The sequence below is a fragment of the Perognathus longimembris genome, chromosome 13, assembly GCF_023159225.1.
Source record: "Perognathus longimembris pacificus isolate PPM17 chromosome 13, ASM2315922v1, whole genome shotgun sequence".
In the NCBI taxonomy this organism is placed as follows: Eukaryota; Metazoa; Chordata; class Mammalia; order Rodentia; family Heteromyidae; genus Perognathus; species Perognathus longimembris.
The window spans coordinates 12017795-12037340 of record NC_063173.1 but is presented as its reverse complement, the minus strand read 5'-3'; the positions used below and the strand labels follow the sequence as shown (position 1 = coordinate 12037340).

General features: G+C 53.4%; 1 protein-coding gene across 6 annotated transcripts in view; it reads right to left on the bottom strand.

Annotated features, from left to right (window-relative positions):
- Arap1 (ArfGAP with RhoGAP domain, ankyrin repeat and PH domain 1) overlaps positions 1-19546 on the bottom strand; it is a 61311-nt gene that overhangs the window by 21152 nt on the left and 20613 nt on the right. For 3 of the 6 annotated variants that reach the window (XM_048359591.1, XM_048359594.1, XM_048359592.1), the window contains exons 3-11: positions 15550-16104; positions 4301-4482; positions 3722-3789; positions 2748-2869; positions 2484-2633; positions 1820-1889; positions 1468-1588; positions 842-1044; positions 287-393 (exon numbers count right to left, since the gene is read on the bottom strand). In XM_048359591.1, coding sequence (XP_048215548.1) covers positions 287-393; positions 842-1044; positions 1468-1588; positions 1820-1889; positions 2484-2633; positions 2748-2869; positions 3722-3789; positions 4301-4482; positions 15550-16061 — 1535 coding nt within the window. In that variant the 5' untranslated portion in view covers positions 16062-16104. Of the gene's footprint in view, positions 1-286; positions 394-841; positions 1045-1467; positions 1589-1819; positions 1890-2483; positions 2634-2747; positions 2870-3721; positions 3790-4300; positions 4483-10763; positions 11964-15549; positions 16105-19546 lie in introns of those variants that run through there. The other 3 variants (XM_048359593.1, XM_048359595.1, XM_048359596.1) reach the window with 3 other exon arrangements.

Genomic DNA, 19546 nt, shown 5'->3' with positions numbered 1-19546 from the left:
CCAGGGATGGTGGCAGGCTACACAGCGTGGAGGGGAGGCCGGGATTCCCAGGGAAAGGAGCTCACAGAGGAGGTGCCCACAGAGGCATAAGACAGGCAGGACTAGAGCTCCAGCAGGTCCTGCTGGACAAGGCCTCAGAGCCGGAGGTGGTAGTAAGGCTGGTGTTAGAAAAGGAAGGCTGAGAAGGGGGAGAGCCAATCTAGAGAGAGAAGGGGCTTCCCCAGGATGCGAAAAGGAAGTTCTGGGGAGGAAGGAGGGGGCCAGGGGGCAAGGAGTGGAGGCTCACCTGAAGATGCGGTAGGGGGTGGTGAGGTCGAAGCCACGCCGGTCTACTTCCTTCACATTGCCCACGCTCATGTCGATGAAGGTGATGCCAATGCCCAGGTGGTATTCCTGACGGGTGGGGGAAGGGTCAAAGGCAAGGTTTTAGCATAGGCTTACGACCCAGAATTGGGTAGGGGGAGGAATACGGCACCAAAGGACTAGAAAACCCCTGGGAAGGAGTTTAGGGAGCACCAGGGAGTTGGAGTAGGGTGAAAAGCTAGGCTCAGGTCCACACTGTCACACAAGTCCAGGCAAAGATGGAGGGTGGTGGTCATACTAGGACAGTGGTAAGATGACAACCAGAGGCAGGAGAGGGACAAGGAGCGGACTCAGGGCAGGGAAGGCAGAGCATCGGCGCGGGCATGAACGTGGTAGGTACGACGTTTGGGAGAGGGCCCAGGTAGGTGGGTACGGGGCAGGCAGAGGGACCAGGACGGGTGGGCATGAGGCAAGGGGAGGACCCAGCAGGCAGACACGGGGCAGGGTAGGTTCAGTGACCTGGTCAAATCCTTCGCACCTCCAGATTCTTATAGAGCTGCACTTTGTCCCCGACCACAGCCACGTACAGCTTGTTCTTAAAGCCTCGAAGCTCCAGGCTGCCAGCTCTGTCGGGCTGCTCGGAGCCTCGCACTCCCAAGGGATAAGCACTAGACAGGCGGGTGCGGGCCTGCTGCTCAGCCACCGCCCGCTGCACCGCCTGCATCCACTCCTTCCGCTCCGCTGCAGAAGGGCAAAGGTTGCACTTGACCTAGGCCTGGCCAGAGCATTTCCCCCCTCCCCAACACCTCTGCCAGAAAGCCCACCCTGATGGCCTGTCACTCTTGCTGTATCTCCAACCCAGATGAGCCCAGCTTGTGCCACTTACACTGGGCAAGTCACTGTACCCGGTGAAGCCTGATTCCCTGTGCGTGGGGGCCTGTGGCTCTGTGGTCAGGGTCTGTGTGGATCAAAGCTAGCCACAGGTGTCTCTTCCTTCTCCCACCCACAAAGGGGCGCTGCTTCCCCAGAGGGAGGACTAGATGGGCCTTCCCCAGAGGGAGGACTAGATGGGGATAACTGGCCAGACTCCCAGTCTCTTCTGTGTACACACACACACACACACACACACACACACACACACACACAACCCCCAGAACTTCCCACCATCACTCTCTGCCCGGAAGGCAAAGGTCCGGTTGTTTGTTATCACTTCAAACTTCAGGTCCCCGATGGCAGCCACCCGGGAGATGCAGGCTACAGGGACAAAGCGCTTAGAGTAGGCATCCTGGGGAAAAGAACAGGAGTGCATTTCAGACCGTATGGGTCCCACTTCCGCGGCCTCAGCTGAAATGCGGGCTGCAGGCCTGTCTGATGCAGGTGGCCCAGATGGCCTCGGGCTCACCCAGCCCTCTGCCCACAGTCCTGGTGAGGATTGGCTAGGATCAAGTGCTGGGGGGCAGCCTAGGCCCAGGCAGGAGCAAGGAAAGGTGAAGTCAGGGACAGCTGGCGGCCTCACCTTATTACTGTCAAAGTACCGCAGGTGCTCGGCATCCAGTCTCACCCATCGCTTCTGATAGATATAAGATCTGGACAGGCAAAAGGACAGGGGAGCAAAGACCTGGGGCTCAGAAGATGGGTTCCTGTATTACCCCCACAGCCCTACCCCCTACCCCTAAAAACCTCCTGCAAATTTAGGCTCAGCCAGGTTCAAAGGAGAAAAGATCCCACAGGGCCTCTAAGAAGAAGATGGAACTAAACCTACAGCAAAAATGATTCAACGGGCTGGGAATATGGCCTAGTGGCAAGAGTGCCTGCCTCGTATACATGAAGCCCTGGGTTCGATTCCTCAGCACCACATATATAGAAAACGGCCAGAAGTGGCGCTGCGGCTCAAGTGGCAGAGTGCTAGCCTTGAGCAAAAAGAAGCCAGGGACAGTGCTCAAGCCCTGAGTTCAAGCCCCACGACTGGCAAAAAAACAAACAAACAAAAAAAAACCCACCAAAATGATTCAAGTCAGACTCAAAATAGGTCTTCCCAATTTTAAGGATAATAAGACAGGTGGAAGGGGAAAGTCAGTGGTTTTAAGACGTTTCTAGATTTTTAGCTTCCTGATGACCCTTATGTTGCGGCACACCTGCCCCATGCAGACGACTACCAGGGGTCCGCAGGCCGCACTCACCCCTGTGGTGGGTTCTTGTCCAGCCAGCCAGCTTTAATGACTGGTGTGATGGGGGTGAAGCCCCCAGGCAGCTCATCCATGGGGTCCGGCAGGAGCTCCTGGATCAGGCTGGGCAAGGGTGGACTTAGGCTGCTGGTGGGCCACCCACTGCTAGGACAAGAGGAGGGAAGGAGGAGAGCCAGGCTGAGGGTCCCTCAGGCTGGGGTGAGGAGACCGGAGTGCCAGGGTGGGGAGGGAGGGCAACTTGGTGGAAGGGACACTCACTTGGAGATGCCCTCGTAGGCATGGTCATCCTCATCTTCATCATCCCCAGACAGTTCCTCCCCCTCACTCAGCAGACTGGCCACACGCACAGCCCTCGGGACTCGGATCAGAGGGGGCTCCTCCTGTCCCCACAGACCACTCAGTGTCATACTTCCCCTCAAGCCCCACGTCACACACTCCTGGACTGCCAGGCCCACTGCCACTCTGTCCCTGACCCACAGAGGACTCAGCACTTTCACTTCTGTTTCTTCACACCCCCCTACCAGCTGAGACCCATGGACCCTGGGTCACAAAGATAGAAGAAGCAGTACCAGAATCAGACTTACAGAAGACAGAGAGAAAAAGCTGGAAACCTGTAGCTCATGCCTATAACCCGAGCTACTCAAAAGGCTGAGATGTAAGGATCACAGTTTAAAGTCAGACCAGGCAGGAAAGTCGGTGAGATTCTTATCTCCAATTCAGAACCAAAAAGCCAGAAGTGGGAGCTATGGCTCAAGTGGTAGAGTGCTAGCTAGCCTGGAGCAAAAAAGCTAAAGGACAGTACCTAGGCCCTGAGTTCAAGCCTCAGTACTGGCATAGGTTACACACACACACACACACACACACACACACACACACACACACACACAGATAAAGTCTCAGAAGTAGAGAGACAACACAAGCACTCAGAAAGAAGGTGCTGTGGGAACACAGAAAGGAAAACAGACAAAGAAAGGGACAGCTATTCTGCAACAGAAACACAGAAGGGACCAACGTATCCAACCAGGTGCAGCCAAAACCTAGAGCAGGAGCTCCGGACCCTGGCTCAAGATTCTGGCTCTGCACCTGACCCTAACCCCAGTAAGGCAAGATGAGGGAGTTAGGAGAGGAGCTCTCCTGGGAAATGTCTGCCCATGCTGTTTGGGAGGATGTCTGGGCAGCCCCCCTCCATTGCATGGGCACATAGCCCACCCTCAACCACTGCCCTGTCCCACCTTCTTGGTCATCACGCTATCAGGGGCCGCTGGCCCCTCCTCTGGGGCCTCATCGTAGTCAGAGTCATCTGGAAAGAGAAAGAGACCCTCAGAACCAGGAGCTTGGCCTGGCCCCTCTCCTCAGCACCATTCTTAGCTTCACAAAGGACACCCTCAGGCCAGGGAGGTCCCACGCCCAGCCCCACCCCAGCCTGGTTTTCAAAAGAAAGGCATTGGGAACCGGAAGTGCAACTTATACCTGCACTTCCTGCGGGAGAGGCAGGGCCAAACATAAGCAGTGCCCACCAGGCAGTGAACTTGGAGACAGGGCAGGAACTAGCCACTAAAGACTACCCGGACAAGAACTCCAATCACCCCACCAGGAGCAAACTCAAGATTCCTAACTCGCCAGCCACTCCAGGAGTCCACCAGGGCCAGGCCTGCCAGTCAGGAGGGCAGGTGGGAGTTTAGAGACTGGCCCAGACCACTCGGGGCTGGTGACGGCTGGACAGAGAACAAGTGTGCAGTGGGCACCGTTCAGAGCAAACACCCAGAGCCCAACCCAGCCCACGGGGAAGCCTGTGTGGCTGCAGCACTCACCGAACTCCGGGGGCAGGCGGAGAGGTTTGGGAGGTATCTCAGGAGGACAGAGAGGCGGCGATGGAGGCTGGGGAGGCCCCCGGACAAGGGTAGACGGGAGGGTAGACAGGGGCTCCACGGGCTCTGAATGGGGACCGGCTGACCGCGAGGACAGCAATACCTCCTCCTCCTTGGAGGGAAGACTGGGGTCAGAACAAAAGTTGGTTGTCACTAAGCAACAGAGCCAGCGGCGCTGAGCCCATGCTCACTTGGGCTACAGCAAACCCCTTTCCTACACACACTTCTGCAGAAAGGAACCCTCCACACTCAGCCCCTTGCCTCGCCTTCCTGGTACCCCAAAGCCTGCAGGAGGCAGGCACCTCTTTGCCTAAATGAGCTTGTCACCTGTCCTCGGGCTCTAGCTTTAGCCACATAGACCCCTCGGGACCTCCATGCTGGAGGAGAGGGGAAGAGCAGATGGGGGATCAGGGAAGGCTTGGGAGGGGTGGGGGGGAGGCCTGACCTGTATTGGCAAAGGGGTAAGAAGGAATTGAAATGGGCTGAGGAACAAGCCAGTCTCAGAAGCCAACTCCTGAGCCCCTGAACTGCGGGCGTGCAGACACAGGCCCCCTCCTCTCTTGCCCAGACATGGGTATTCACTACCTCCTGTTACCCGTGGGCCCCTTCCACTCCCCTCACCCTACCATTTTCATCCCTCTCCAGCCCTCCAGGGCCAGCTTCAGGCCTCCTGGGATCACCAGCTATCATCCTGGCACACTGCTCTCCGCCACCAAATCTCTCCAGAAGAAGAGCTTAGTCGCTGACAACCAGGGTTAGCACCTCACCTCGGTCCCTTCGTTCCCGCGCCCTAGGGTAAGTGCCCAGCCTCTCGGAGCTGTACAGGGGGCAGGGTGTGCATCCCAGGATGCTCCATCAGCCAGAACAAGCCTGAGCACTGCAGGCCGGGCCGGGCCAGCTGTCTGTCTGTATTCCCCCAGAGGCCCAGGACAAACAGCCGAGTGGGCTGCTTCCCTGGGGTTATTTCTGCTCCATCCTCAAGTTCCCAGAGGTGGCTGACTGCGTGTGATGGCCACAAAAGGATGTGACGTGTCCGCCTCAGCGGCGGCTCCCCCTCTCCCAGCTCCCAGTCTCAAGTGCACCCCTTTGTTCCTGCTTCTTGAGACAAGTCCTCCTCTGAAGGTTTTCTCTCTCCTCCATTCTGCTCCCCAGCCCGTTTCCCTCCTCTGCGAGCTCCAGACTCGTTATTCCAATGACAGTTTTCAAAGAACACCCTGCGTACCAGACGCTCAGCTGGCGTCGAAGGCAGGATCTCCAGCCCCACTACTGTGCACCGCAGGCCCCATGGTCCCTTCTGCACCGCCAGTACTACAGCCACCGCCCCCCCCCCCCCGCCTTTTGTTTTTTGGCCAGTCCTGGGGCTTGAACTCAGGGCCCGAGCTCTGTCCTTGAGGCTGTCTGTGCTCAGGGCTAGTGCTCTACCACTTGAGCCACAGCACCACTTCCAGCTTTTTCTGTTTATAGGGTACTGAGGAATCGAACCCAGGGCTTTATGCAGGCCAGGCAAGTACTCTACCACTAAGCCACATCCCCAGCCCCAAGCAGCCCTTTCTCTGTGTGCAGACAGGAGGGAATATGCCCCTCTCTCCTTCTGTGTGGAGCCCAACAAGCAGTTGGCCACCCTCTCCTAGCTGGGCAGCCATGTTACTAAGCAGGGCTGCCTTGGCAACGGCGGCTTACATGGGAACTGCATCTGGACAGGAGAGACTGGGCAGACACTCCACCTGGGGCAAAGCCAGGGCTTGTAGTGACTTGCAACCAGGCACATCCAGACAGTGACCTGAGGCCACACGGGTGGGGATGCTAGAACATGCTAGAAGGCACACTGGCCCCGTGGAGCAAAAGGTTTCAAGAGAGGCTGGCTCCTGTGAGTCATCTGTCTATTCTGATCCTTCAGGGGTAGACTTGCCCCTGATCTGCCACCCGGAGGGCCACGGAGGTGGCACGGATTGCTCTGAGAACCCCTACAACAGAGGCAGAGCTGCCACTGCCCTCGTGACGAGCTGTTCTCCCTGTCCTCCTCTCTGACGCCAAGGCGGGGGTGGGGGGGTGTCTATGGCAGTCTTAAGAGTTTCAATGTTCAGCTGAGCCTAATGCCCGCTCAGTGGGCGTTACATCAGGCTGTTTGCCCCACTTCACCCTGAGTCCCTCGAGGACAGGGGAAGCCTCTGACTTGACAATCCCACATTGGTGCAGGGCCTGGCTTGAGTAGCTGGTGAGAACATGCCAGCAGGGGGACAGATAGGAGGGTGGACAGGTAGACAGCTGGTCATTAGGAATAAAAATGGAAGGTGTACCAAACAACTGAGTGCCCAGGGGCACCCAGTTACCTTCTAGGTGCTTTACATAGATTGGTTTAACTTATTATGAAGATATTAATATAAGATAAGACGTATGGTCCCACTTTACAGATGAGGTAATTGAAGCACTGAGAGGCTAAGTCACTGGTCCCTGATCCTGCTGCTGGGAACTGAACATAAGTACCCAGCACAACAGCTTACAAAGAAGGCCAGCCAACACAACAGCTGGCCTCTCAAACTCAGGGTACAGCCAGCTCTGGAGCTGCTTCCTCTCCCAGAAGGACAAGATCACGGCTGTCACAGCCAGCCACCGTCACCAGGATGGGAAGAGAGGACAGGCAAAGGACTCCTCTCCCAGCAGAGTTTTTACAAGGGAGAGAACCATGTCCCCAGACGTGGGTTCCCCTCTAGCCAGTCTCCTGGCTGACCCTTCCAGCAGCCCAGTGAGGGCGTGCACCTGCTGAGTCAGGACTGGATCAAGAGAAGGAGAAGTGGGGTCAGAAAGACACAGCATGTGGGAAATCCCCAGGGGAAAGGGCAGTGTCCCCCTTCTGAGAAAAGGGCCTCATAAGCGTCCCCGTCCCCAATCCAGTGCTTTCCACTGGCGTCTGCCCCAGCCTACTAGAACATGCTAGCATGGGCACAATGCCCCCTCTAAGCCTTTGCTCACATACTTGTCACTACACCCAGGGAAGTCCACCTATACCTCAAAATGCACCTCTGTGGACTTTGGCCTCCAGGCATCCCCCGGATGCCCGGCAGAACTGTCCCTACTGCACCCCTGACCACTATCAGCCCATCTTCCTCTAGCTAAGAGGCACGTGAACCACTTGCTCTCCTTGTGCAGAATCGGGGTCTCCAGACCCCGGGGGCTAATCCACCCTATCCTGGGCCCACAGGCCAAGTAAGAAATCTGATTTATGACTGGGTGTAGAAGCTTAAACCTATCATCCTCACTACTTGAGAGGCAGAGATTTGTGGATTGCAGATTTCAGCCAGCTTGATCATAAAAGTTCGAGAAACTACATCTTAACTAATGGCTGGGTATAGTGTAATAGTGTAGTCAGAGGAATCATAATAACTAGGCAAGATGATACCCACCTATCATCCCACCAATGTGGAGAAGTATAAGTAAATGAGAGGACCAGAGTCCAGGCCAACCTAGGTATAAAGTGAGACTCTATCTTAAAAATAATCAACACATGTTGAAAATGAACTATGCAATTTGTAGGTGGGGGTGAGAGGGAAAAACTGGGAGAGAGCGAGGGAAGGGGTGACAGCGAAAGGGGTGACCGAAAGAAATGCACTCTAACTTTAAGTAACTGTAACCCCTCTAAATTTGTTTTGTTTTTGTTGCCAGTCCTTGGGCGTGGACTCAGAGCCTGAGCACTGTCCCTGGCTTTTTTCTTTTTTAATCAAGGCTAGCACTCTACCTCTTGAGCCACAGTGCCACTTCCAGCTTTTTTCTATATATGTGGTGCTGAGGAATCGAACCCAGGGCTTCATGTATACGAGGCGAGCACTTTACCACTGGGCCATATTCCCAGCCCCCACTGTAACCCCTCTGTCCATCACCTTTATACTAACAAAAAAATTTTAACAATCATCAACACAAACTTTAGTGGCAGAGTACCCACCTAGCAAGGTCCTGAGTTCAGTTCCTGAGTACTGTTAATTAATAATAATAACCATAACAATTAATAATAATAGCAATAAAAGAACTTGATTTATACATGGGGACTTATACATGGGGACTGGGGAACCCTTTCATTCATCCTATTAAGTGAGAAACATTTCTAGGTTGTAAGAGGCACTGTTAATAACTAGTCAGCTAGTACCAACTACAAACAGGGTCTGTCCTAGACAGAATGAGATGACTCCAGGCAGGAGAAGGGGTTTGAGTCTTAGGCCTGGGCTTGAGTCCCAGCTCAACTGTCATCAGTGTGAGCTCTAACACTGATCGCTTCACCCCTGAGCCTCAGTTTCCCCTTCACCAGCCTTCAAGCTCACTGATCATGCTCTAAGGGAGAGCCACTCCCACAGCTCATCAGCACCGCTTTCTCACCCTGGCTGAAGCCGAGGGAGGCTCAGCCCTGCAGGCTGGACCAGAACGCCACCTACAGCCCTGTCCTCCTCCACCTGCCCGTCTCCCCTTCAATCTTTTTGTCTACCTGACATCTCTGTCTGGTCTGAGGAGCCAGGCTCACCTTTAGGGCAGGTAAGTTGCAGAGAGGGGCAGTTGAATATGTTAGGTGAGCTTTGGTCTTACTCCCCCACACACTCATATTCCAGCCCTCTCTGACCAAGTGGGCTGCATGCTACACTCGAGAGCCCTTGTACACACCCTTCCTTCCATCTGCAACACCCTTCTCTGTCCAGCCAAACTCCTATTTTCTACAAAAACAACGGATCCTACCTCTTTCCTGTCTCCCATGGGCCTCCTCGCATGCTTCAGGCTGCTTTGGGATTCCCTCGGCCTCCACACTTCTGACCACTCAACACGGCTGTGCCTGCCAACGTCTGCCACCCTGAGGTGAGCTCGGAGGAGCAAAGATTCAGGCTAGAGCCAAGATCTTCCCCCAAAGATGTCACACGGGCCTTGGACGGACCCAGGCCAATCCCAGGCCTGGGACTGTCACTAGCAGAGCCAGGTGAGGTGAGGCCAGAGATCCGGGATCATCTGTCACTTTCCCAAGTCCCTTTCCACATGCAGGATTTCCAAGCTGCTCACTTCCTCCTTCATGCCCTGGCCTCCTCAGCAGCCAGGCCTTCATCCTAGGCCTCCTGCTTCCTCCACCCTGCTGCTGCCCTTCTTCCTCTTCGCTGAGGCTGCAGGCAGGCCTCCAGCCCACCCCAGCCCTGTCCCACGCGATGCACTTCGGCTCCAGCCTCAGCCTCTCCCAAACCCCTCCATGCACCAAGCGTCATCCAACACAGAGGGGCTCCGCTAAGCGAATGGCCACCCTGCCTGCATCCTGATCTAGAAAGGCAGCCAGCTCCTCACCCTGTTGGACAGCAGCTACAGCAGAGCCTGCCTCATTTCGGTTCTGCCTCGTGCCCACGTTCCACACGTTCTGCCTTCTCCCTTCAACAGGTGCTGCCTTGTTTAGGACCTAAGGGCCAGGCTTCTGCTGGGGGCTTTGCTACACCTATTGCTCTAAGGCCGTCAACAAATGTGTACACAGAACACATCTCCTCCTCCATGAAGCCCACCCAATTGCTCCCTCCTCTAGGTTCCTAGACCTGTTGGGCCTCCATAGGCCTTTATTGCCAGATCTCTCTGAGCTGCCCCATCCTGCTGTTGTGGGCAGAAGGTTAGGAGGGCTACGTCTCCCACAACAGCTCTGTCGATCTTTGTATGTCCCTCACTGGCTCCTAAGGGCAGCAGGAGAGAAAAGTCAGTGTTCAGGAGCTCAGATGGTCAAACCCCTCCCCCTCCCATTTCAGGTGTCAGCTCAGGGTAGAGGCTATGTTCTGTCCCCAGTGACCTGGGGGTTACTGGGCTCACTAGGGATCACTGGGGGAAGGGAGGCCAGCCCATACTCCACAGGCACCCTCCACACTACCAGCACTGGACAGGAAGAAGAAACTACCCTGACAACGCGCTAGCTCTCTATACATCCTCGTCATCCTGGGCAGAGGCTGGGGGTCGGGGAGATTCAGAGCCATAGCACTCTTGAACTTGCCGATAAAATAAGTCAACCTGAGCCTCCCCAAGAGAAATGTCAGAGTGGTAGAGAATTAGGAGAATACTAACGGAGGGCAGTCTCTGGGGCAGTCTAAGAAAGGCTCAAAAAACAGACACTATGGGCTCTTGGGGACAGGGGACGGCTCAGAAGAGAGGTATGGGCAGACAGAGACAGGGAAAGCCCGGGGGGCGGGGGGGGGGAGGAGAGGGGAGGAGAAGAGAAGAAAAGAAAAGAAAAGAAAAAGCCGGGAAAACAGAAGTAGAGAAAGTGAGAGAAGACAGAAACTTCTAAGAGCAAAATGGAGGAGGAACAGAGCACCCTGGAAAGCCAGACCTAGAGGGCACAGCCAGACCCAGTCTGGGGCCCCAGCCTTACTCCCACCTGCTCGGCAGCCCAACCTAGGCTGCCCCTCACTTACCCTCACAGGCTGGTGGGGTCTTGGGCCCAAGGACTCCTGAGGACCCAGCCAGGCGGGCTCAGTGTGTGCACAGATGGTTCTGTGCCTGCCCGTGCAGGCCTGTGTTGGCCTGGCCTGGCCTGGGCTGATCTCACAGACAGCTGGATCCTTGCTCCCTCGGAGGTGTTGGAGCCCAGGTATGTCTCTGCATGCCTGTGATTGTTCTCTCAGAGTTTGTAAGTTATTTCTGTGTGTATATGTGTATGTGTGTTTTTGAGTCTAGTAGTGACTCTAAATGTGTGTGTGTGTGTGTGTGTGTGTGTGTGCATGTATCCAGATCTTGTCTCTCCTGCTTCCTGCTCTCTGCCTTCTCCACCCACTGCACTTGAGCCAACATACACACACTTCCTGAAAACACTGAGAAAGAAAAGTCACCCAGAATCCCCCGGGGCAGACATTTCCTCCCCGCCCCTGGGCTGCACCCCTCCTACCCACCCCCAAAGCTAAGTTGGGACACAACCAGCTGGTCTCGTGAGGCCTTATAGGGTAGAGGCCCAGGAAGCCCCGACAGTGGCCCCTCCCCTCTGTACCCCCTTGAGGAAGCCCTGTGAGACTGGGAAAGAGACTCTTTGAAGGGAGCAGGCTCTACCCCAGCAACAAGTGATCAGCCTTCAAAAGGGCCAGCGATTGGCTGGACTGCAGTCAGGACACAGGAGTGAGGCCTAGCAGTGCAATTCTTGCTGGCAGAAGCCCACTCTAAGCAAGTGTACTTCAGGTGTCCAAACATCAAAGGAAGAAACTGAGGCCCAGAGCAAGACAGGAGGGGTTATGTGGAGTACCTCTGGGAACCTGGATCACATATGATCCTCTATGACTCAATAAAGCAAGTTAAGAGGGTTCATGTGTATAATATTTAAAGCTGAGTTATCAAAGCCAAAGCCAGGAGGCAAGGTTGGCACACCAGCTTCTCCTAGAGGGGTTCAGTGACGGCGGGTCAGCCTACGTGGCATCTCTGAAGTCCTCAAGTTTAACTAATGGTAGACTCTGCAAGGGAGGGAAGCCCATCCTTGCTCGTTTTCTGGCTTGCCTCACACTGTGGTCCGACATGAGGGATCCCGGCCTAGCCTCGTGCTTCCTGCCTGCCTCCTGTGAGGGCTTCTCCCTTCCCAGACAACTGGTGATAGGAGTTGGGGAAAGAGATCATGAAGAGGGGGCTTGGGGTAGACTACGGCTAGTGTGTGCTCAGACCTCTTTGGGTGCTGAGTCATCCGTGTATACACTACGTGTACCCAGCTCAGCACCTGCAGGATAGCAGGTCACAGCAGTCCCCTCCCCCCCCCCCTTTCACTCACATGATAAACACTGAGGGCCTGTCAGGCAGCCAGCGCTGCTCAGAGGCTGGGGACTCAGCAAAGACCCCAGCCCTAGCAGAGCTGACATGCTAATGGGGTCACCTTCTCACAACCCATGCACCACTCACACCCAACAATACACAGCCAGCACATACACACCGCTCACAAAGGCACCCACATGCTTTTGGGGCCCCCACAGCAGCAGCATGTCTACACATACGCCCCAAGAACTCTCACACACACTTTCACACCTGAAACCACACAGATTCTGCTATACTTGTACCTATTAGGATCACACATGGTGAGACTCAGAACCTGCACAAATGTGCAAATACACAGACATGCTACCACCCCATCAGCGTGCACAAACACACACCCTTGCACACACTGTACACACACCCAAACTAGCCCAGGGGCGCATGCCTCCCATTGAGTCACAATGCAGAACACGCAGGTGCACTCGGGATGATCCCCACAGTGTACAGGAAGCCTGGGGATAGATCGGAGCCAGACACAGAGGCTCACCAGTCACCAGTCACTGTGTGAGCGGCCACACGACTGAGCGCTGCCATGGAAGCAGGAGCAGAAAGGTGATGTGAAGACACGAGGAGGCAGAGGCATGCAAAGGAGGCCCAAGCAGTCTTCCACCGTGCATCAAAACCCTAGGCATCACAGGACATTGAAGAAGGGGAGAAAGCCACCAGATGGGGACCCCCATCTTAGCCTGATCAGGCTCTATGTATTGTGATTTCGTTTCTTTTTTGTCCCATCCCAGGACTTGAATTCGGCACCTATGCTTTTACTAATTGGCTAGCGCTCTATCAACTGAGCCATGCATGCCTCTAACTCTTGCTGTGAGTTTTTGGGGGGTACTCAGGGACTCATGCTCTCTCACTTGACTTTCTGCTCAATGCTGACACTCTACCACTTGAGTCACATCTCACTTTAACTTTAATGATTTTGTATACCTGCCAGCTGAGGACTAGAAATGTCTATGATTCCATATATTACAACCTCAGGACACAGGAAGCCAAGTCTGGCAGCTTCTCCTCTACCCACTCTGCCCCCAAAGAATGGTCTCAACTTGCAGGGGAACATAATTGGCCCTTGGAATCCCAGGGCTCCACATCCATGGAGTCAATAAACTGCAGACTGAAAATACTTGAAAAAGTTGCATCTTTACTGACCCTATACAGATATGCTTTCTTGTCACTATTTCCTACACAATACTGTATTGCAGCTAATCACCTATCATTTATTCTGTACTTGGTGTTGTAAATGACATGGAAGTAATTTAAAGTACATAGGAGGACCTGTTGGAACCAATCTTGGATGCTGAGAAACTCCTATAATTTTCTACACGTTTTCTCAGCAGAGAATGGATGTGGGGTCTTATACCTACATAGGGACAGACTTTTGACTATACGGGTCTATATACCCCAAAGCTGGCCAAGTGGGGCTCTGAGAGGGAGGCCAAGTACCCTGAAGGCCAGAGGTATGGAAAAGACTCTCGTCCTACCTTACAAGTTTCCTGAAAACGATGTCAGTGTGAGAAGGGTCATGGAGGATGCCTGGTGGGAAAAAGTGGCCCAGAGGAAAGTAAAGAGGGAACCCCATCTTTGATTTGCGTAGGATTCTATCCCAGCCTCATACTGCCTGCCAGCCTCCTCTGAGGGCCTCCCCTTCCCAAAACATCTAGAGTGATGCTAGCTGGGGAGAAGAATTGGTCTCAGGACACTCTAGACACAAGCTCGCAGTTCTTTCCCTTTTTTTTTTTGGCCAGTCCTGGGCCTTGGACTCAGGGCCTGAGCACTGTCCCTGGCTTCTTCCCGCTCAAGGCTAGCACTCTGCCACTTGAGCCACAGCGCCGCTTCTGGCCGTTTTCTGTGTATGTGGTGCTGGGGAATCGAACCTAGGGCCTCGTGTATCCGAGGCAGGCACTCTTGCCACTAGGCTATATCCCCAGCCCCGTCTTTCCCCTTTTTTTGATTTCCCTACTCCCTTGTCTGGATGATGGGGTTGAAAGAAATAGGAGTTATTCTCTTATGTAGGAGAATGGCCACCAGAGGGCGGGACAGCACTAGGAAACTCCAATCTAGGCTGTGACCAGGATCCTGAGGAACCCAAGTACCTGTGCCCAGCTGTATAGACCCATCAATCAGATCTCATGCCGACCCACACCTGGCCTGGCCTCCCAGGCCTTTCCCACAAGGCCTTCCACAATATGTACTCGGCAGGAGTGCAGGCAGAACTCCCCACCCTCTTTGGGGCCTTCGTTTTGTTTTTGTTTTCCTGCTCAAAACAAAAACATACATCCTCAGAAGGCTTTCTGCAGGGGTCCATGAAATCATGAACAAAATGCCCTGCATAACGCCCAGCGAAAATAGGAACCAAGCAGGACGCAAGCAGCTCACACCTGTAATCCAAGCTATTCAGGAGGCTGGTCTAAGAATTACAGTTCAAAGCCAGCCTGGGCAGGAAAGTCTGTGGGACTCGTATCTTCAATTAACCATCAAAAAAAAACTCCAAAAAACCCACAAAAAAACAACAACCCAGAAGTAGAGCTGCGGGGCTCAAATGGTAGAACACTAGCCTCTAGCACAAAATACCAAAAGTCAAGTCATCTCTCTGTACACACTTCCTCTTCTAAGAAACCAATAAATCCCGGCTGTCCCAAGCCCACATCCAGCCCTGTCAGCAGGCACTCTCTCCTGGCCGGACACGGGAGCAAAGAAGGGAGGGACTATCGGAAATGAGCAGAAGGAAGAAGTAAAGAAAGCAGGTGGACAGGAACAGACAGAGAAGGCAGTTGGGAGGAGGAGGGAGGGCAAGCAGGGGGAGGCTTCAAGAGGCATCCTGGGATATCGCAAAAGCTGTGTGTGACAAAGCACCATCTCCAGCAAGCCTCCATCCCAGGCCTTCTCCTCCTACAAGTCACTTCCTGGTGCCAGACAGCACCCCCCTCCACAGTGCCTCATATTTTCCAGTCCCTTCTCTCACTGGGTCTTAGATCTGTGATGGCACCACTACCCACTCAGCCCCCCACCCAAGACAAACCTGCAGGCTGCTGTGGCTCCCTCTAGCCTCTCTGTGCATGTCCAGACAGCCCCACTCACGTCATGGACATTCTAGAGGCCACATCCGGCCTGGGTCTGCCCACTTGCCACTAGGAACGTGGGCCCAGGCTGAGGAAGATCCCCACTGGCTCTATTTCAGCCTGCTTCCATCACCCTGACCAACGGCCAAGGTCATTGCATCCACCCACAGATGTCACCCTTTGTCTCTGCTGGAATCCCGCCTGGCTCCCCAGCCAGGCCTCCCCACACCTCAGCAGCCCCAGACGCTCATTCCTCCCGGTTCTGCACATGAGTTCCCTTCTTACCCCAGCGCCAAGGCCACCAACTCCCCATGGACTCCCTAAGGTACTCTGCCCTGCCACGGGCGGCCCGCTCACCTCGGCGGCAGGTGCGAGGGCCCAGTGCGAGGGGGCACGGGTGGCGCGGTTGGCTCCACCAGATGTCGCTTGGCTGGCAGCGGCGGCAGCACAGGCTCCGGGGCAGCTGAGGGTGGGGTGGCAAAGCAGGAGGGCGGCAGGCAGCTCCTGCGGGGCGGGATGGGCGGGGCGGCAGGGAGCCCCTCGTCCTCTCCGGCGGCGGCGGTGGGCTGTGGCTCGGGTGGCATGGCTGGGGTCGGCACCGAGCGGAAGACGTGGCGTTTCATGGGCACGGGCCGCGGGGCGGGACGAGGTACGGGAGCCGGGGGCGCATGGGCCCGGAGCAGCCCGGCCAGGATGCGGCGGCGGTGGCCAGGGAGAAGCAAACCCATGTCCACCAGGCGGGCGTCGCTGAGGCCTTGGCATTCAGTGGCCCACACCAGTCCATGCTGCTCGAAAAGCCCAGTGTACTGCTCCAGATGCAGCGCTCGCAGCCACTCCGCCACCGACAAGGCGTCGCCGCCCTCCGCCATGCTGGTCACCCGCCGAAGTCCAGCCAGCAGCCTCGGCCCAGACCTAGGAGAGAGGAGCCCGCGTCAGAGGCACGGCGCCGGGAACAGCTCCCTTGACCAGCATCGCTCTGGCCCTGTCAATCATAAACCTGGATGATCAAATCCCAGACAATCAAAACCCCCGATACAACCCCCCAAGTTACCATCCTGAAAGATTCAAAACTCAAAGGCTGAACGACGAAGCGCTAGAATCCCGGAAGCCCTCTCATGCCACAGGTTCGCCATTCTGTTCCTGAGCTTCCACCCTGTCATTCTGACGGGATGAAGGTAAGTCATCTGCTGCTATGCTAGCTTTCAGCAATAAAGTATTGCTAATACTGTTCTGTAGTGCTCAATGGAAAACTTTTCTGAAGCTGGCCCCTGCTGTGAAGTGATGTAGTTGTATTTACCCAGCTTGCTTTGAACCTGTTTTGCTCTTGTTTTGCTCATACCTGTAACCCCCCTTGGAGAGTTTCATCCTGTTTTGTCACCTGATGGTTAGATGATTTCCAGTGAAGGTCAGGACGCCCTGACCTGTTTGTTGTGACTGACACTTCTAGGAAGTAACAAGCCACTAAAAGTTAAGCTAAAGGGTGAATTCCTGTAGCTCTGGGGTTTATAAGCAGCCCTCTGGGGGGACCCGGGACTGCATCTTGAGATCCCGACCTGCATTCCTGGCACGCCAGTACTTTCTTGCTCAATAGAATCTTTTTAAAATTTCTCTAATCTGAGTGTCTCATTGCCTGTCCATCCGTGGACCCCACAACATTCATGGGCCAAGCAAAGCCAAGTTCTACACAGGTGTCTCCCTCTGCATGGCTCCTACTCCAGGAAATCCCCCAGGGCGGGCCTTACCCCACAGCCCTGACCACTGCTCTGAGACTAGTGAATGGCATGGCTGAAGGCATCAAGCCCACCCTCCCCATTGCCCTCAGCAGACATAGGACCCTACTCCCCAGGGGCAGTTCCCAGCCGAAGCCCAGCCTGGGGCTCATGACACGCTGCCGCTGGCCCTTCTGCATACTCGGTCTGGAAGAAGAGCTTCACTTCACCCTATCTCCTCCCATGACCTTGGAGGAAGAAAGATGCACCAGGAGGGGAAGTATGATCCTTATTGGTACAGGTGTAGCAGAATCAAGTGGGAGAATGAATACCTGCCAAACAATGCAAAATCCTGAATTGAAACCCCAGTACCACAAAAAAATTAATTAAAAAATGAGGAGAGATAATAAAAAAATAAGGAAAGATAAAATATTCATTAACTGTCAATAATATGAGTTGGATAGTCCAAGTAGCTCAACTGAAAAATTATTAGAAATAATAGAAGAATTTAGCAAGATAATTGGGTTCAAAATTAATACAACAGAAGGAAGGAATGACATTGTCAAAAAGTGTGCTCATTACCTGATTGATGAAATGATAACCCCTCTGTATAACCCCTTAGTACTAACAATAAAATTATATTTTAAAAAATTAATACAAAGCCAGGTGCTGGTGGCACATGACTATAATCCTAGCTACTCAGGAAGCTGAGATCCAAGGATCACAGTTCAAAGCTAGCCCAGGTAGGAAAGTCCAGGAGACTCCAATTAACCACAAGAAAACCAGAATTGGTACTGTGGCTCAAAGCAGTAGAGATCCTTGAGCAAAGGAGCTCAGGAACAGTACCCAGGCCCTGAGTTCAAGCCCCACAGCCAACAGAGGTGTGTGGGGGGGGGGGGTTGGAATACACAACATCTCAGTAGAAATTATATGTTCCCACAAGAAAAGACAGAGAAAGGAAGGGAGAAAGGCATGAATGGGGGGAGGGAGGAGGGATGGGAGGGAGAGAGGAAGACAGGGAAGGAAGGAGGAAAGAAGGACTAGGTAATGGGCACATCATTAGTATGACAATCCTCTAAGATTATAATGGAGACAAGTACCTCACATTTGTCATCCCAAACTACATGGGAAGCTCAGACGGGGAGATTCATGGCACCAGTTAAATGTTTGTGAGACTCCATCTCAGTGGATGAAGATAGTGTAGCATCTGTCATCCCAGTTAATCAGGAAGTGTGAAATAGGAGGATCATGGTTCAGGCACAAGGCCAGGCAAAACAGAAAACCCTACCTGAAAACAATCAGTGCAAAAAAGGGATGGAGGTGTGCCTCAGTGGTATCTGTCCCCCAAGTTCAAATCTCAATGCTGCCAAAAATAAAAATAAGCTGAAAAATCTCTTCTGCCTAATGACATCACAGGCACCATAACTTCATTGTGTGATGTGCTCATGATAATAAATATCTGTTATGCTTTATGCATTTTTTTTGTCAGTCATGGGGCTTGAACTCAGGCCTGGGCACTGCCCCTGATCTTTTATACTCAAGCCTAGCACTCTACTTTGAGCCTTGGCTCCACTTCAAGTTTCTGGTGGTTAATTGAAGATGAGTCCCACAGTCTTCCCTGCCTGGGCTGGCTTTGAACCGTAATCCACAGATCTCAGTTTCCTGAGTAGCTAGGATGACAAACATGAGCCACTAGTGCCCGGCCACTTTATGCATTTTTACAAGACACTTTTTATTCTTATTTTTGAATGAGCTCCTACTCATAAAAAAAAAAGTTTACTATGAAATAGAAAGCCAGATCAGGGCTGGGAATATGGCCTAGTGGCAAGAGTGCTTGCCTCCTACACATGAAGCTCTCGGTTTGATTCCTCAGCACCACATATATGGAAAATGGCCAGAAGGGGCGCTGTGGCTCAGGTGGCAGAGTGCTAGCCTTGAGCGGGAAGAAGCCAGGGATGGTGCTCAGGCCCTGAGTCCAAGGCCCAGGACTGGCCAAAAAAAAAAAAAAAAAAAAAAAGAATACTTGCCTAGTATGCATGATGCTATAAATTCAATTCCTAGTACTATGAAATAAATAATATTTGTACAAAAATTAAATCATTAATAAAAACCCGATTCTAAGTAATTTTAAAACCAATTTGATCAAGCCATTCTCCTGCTTACCTCTTATGAAATGACTCATGACCTTCAGAATAAAATCTAGCTTCCTTTTCATGGCATAAGAAACTATTAAAACCTGACTCAAGAGTATCGTCATCTCTACAAACTCTGCATTTCATACAGTGCTCAGGCCCTGAGTCCAAGGCCCAGGACTAGCAAAAAAAAAAAAAAAGAAAAGAAAAAGAAACACCAGCAGGAGCTACATATATCTCATGTTTTACACAATCTCTTTTTTGTTGTTGTTGTTTTTGCCTGTCCTGGGGCTTGGACTCAGGGCCTGAGCACTGTCCCTGGCTTCTTTTTGCTCAAGGCTAGCACTCTACCACTTGAGTCACAGCGCCACTTCTGGCTTTTTCTATATATATGGTGCTGAGGAATCGAACCCAGGGCTTCATGCATGCAAGGCAAGCACTCTACCACTAAGCCACATTCCCAGCCCTTTCACCATCTCTTGACTGTATATCAAAAGGGCCTGTAATCCTGGC